A 1,784-nucleotide genomic window follows, 5' to 3' on the forward strand; every position below is an offset into this window, starting at 1 on the left:
TGTGTAGACACAATAGAAAACTGGGGACTATCTTACAAGGTCCTTCATCCTCTCCTCTCACCTCCAAGTCTTTGTGATAGATTTGTAGTCATTGAATCTCTCCATCTCATAACAATATAGCCCAGGAAACTAGCTGAGCAGGCCACTGTTCAAGCCCCAAATCACTTACAATGCAGAGGCTTTTGAGATGAAAAACTGGGCAGAGAATAAGACTGAAAGGTTTCAGTTAATGCCATGGTGTAGACTGTGACACATGGCCTGCTGCTCCAGAGAAAACTCGGTGGAAGGTACGATGATTTAACCAAGGCCTGCTTGAACCACTTCACCCAACGCTCAGCCTTACAGCACTATCGTTACCACCTCCACATGCAAATTCTAATGCACATATTAACTTTCATTATTAGATTTTAATTATAGTTTTCATAAACTGAATATTAAATTGGTCTGCATCTATTATAAGAAATGACCCAACTAGTGTTCAATTGAAATACCACTCATGATTCAGAACTTTTGGGCTTTGAAATTCATTAGTTAACCCTGCTATTTGTTTGATCTTTAAAATATCTTCTTTAAAAACACATATAATACCCAAAGTCCAAGTAGCATATATAAGTATTATATGCCTACTGGTCCTTTCCTGAGACTATCTGAAAGGCTCCATCTCTAAGCCATCAAAAGTCAACTGTTGGCGAAGAAGAATGCCTTCCTTTTTACTCGATGCCTACCAAGTCACATTATTAAGGCCCAATTAAGACATTTTACATGCAAGCACTTGATACATATGTGCAAGTGACAAGTGCCCAGGCTTCTGTCCATGACCCAACCCCAGAAATCAGAACCTTTGGAACCATCCTTAGGTACGGTGCACTTAAACGTTTATGCAAGTGAAGGAACAGGCACTTGAACAGAGGTGGAGGGAGGAGGAACAGAGCTGCCAAAGCAAGTAAAGGAACGAGCAACGGGCTTGACAGACGACGCCCAGCTCTCAGAACGTACCTGTAGTGCAGACTCTCTTGAAATCAGGGCAGCACTCCATGTAGTGTTGGCAGTTAAAATCACAGTTGCAGGTGGCATCTCTAGAATACCCTTCCCCACATCTCCCTGCACAGCTTGGCAAGTCTAAAAGTACACAATACTAGGGTAAACACAGCCAAACCACTTAGAAAAGGGGAGGTCTACTCAGGAGGACAAACTCATCCAAGAGGGAGAGCCTTACCCACTGGTCAATGCTGGGAATCGTGCGCAGCGATGGGCCTAGCTGATACCGGGGTGAGCCTGTGTGGCCTTAGTCATGTCATTTTATTCGTCACGAGACTGGGGTGACAAATGTACCATGGAAGCTAAGTAATGCTTCCACGAGGAGCAATAATCCTGGGGGGAAGGGGACCATTACAGCTGCAGGTGTCTTCTATTGTGATTGTGGGTGGCCATTTTTTGAGCAGCCCTGTGGCAGATACTGAGCCATACATTCTCTCCAAAGCTTAGGAAAATGTTTCCAAGAAAGTAGCCCTGTCTAAGATGAAAGAAAAAAAAAGGGGGGGGGGGCGACTGACATGGGTGGTGGTGCATGCTTTTAATCTCAGCACTTGGGAGACAGAAGCAGGGAAATCTCTGTGAGTTCAAGGCCAGCCTGGTCTACAGTGAGAGTCCCAGGACAGCCAGGGCTACACAGAGAAATCCTTTCTCAAAAAAAAACAAAAAAACAAATTTTAATAACTTGCCCAGTGACGCACAGCTAGTTACTATATGTATATGCAAATATATATGTATATATATATATATAT

The 1,784-nt window shown here is 43.4% G+C and overlaps 1 protein-coding gene across 1 annotated transcript in view; it reads right to left on the bottom strand.

Moving 5' to 3' along the window:
- The window catches only part of Prg4 (proteoglycan 4), a 15,577-nt gene that overhangs the window by 11,181 nt on the left and 2,612 nt on the right, over nt 1-1,784 (bottom strand). Inside the window, 1 exon segment of the mRNA XM_013354016.1 lies at nt 875-1,119. Coding sequence (XP_013209470.1) covers nt 875-1,119 — 245 coding nt within the window.

Source organism: Microtus ochrogaster, unplaced genomic scaffold, assembly GCF_000317375.1.
Source record: "Microtus ochrogaster isolate Prairie Vole_2 unplaced genomic scaffold, MicOch1.0 UNK24, whole genome shotgun sequence".
Taxonomy (NCBI): Eukaryota; Metazoa; Chordata; class Mammalia; order Rodentia; family Cricetidae; genus Microtus; species Microtus ochrogaster.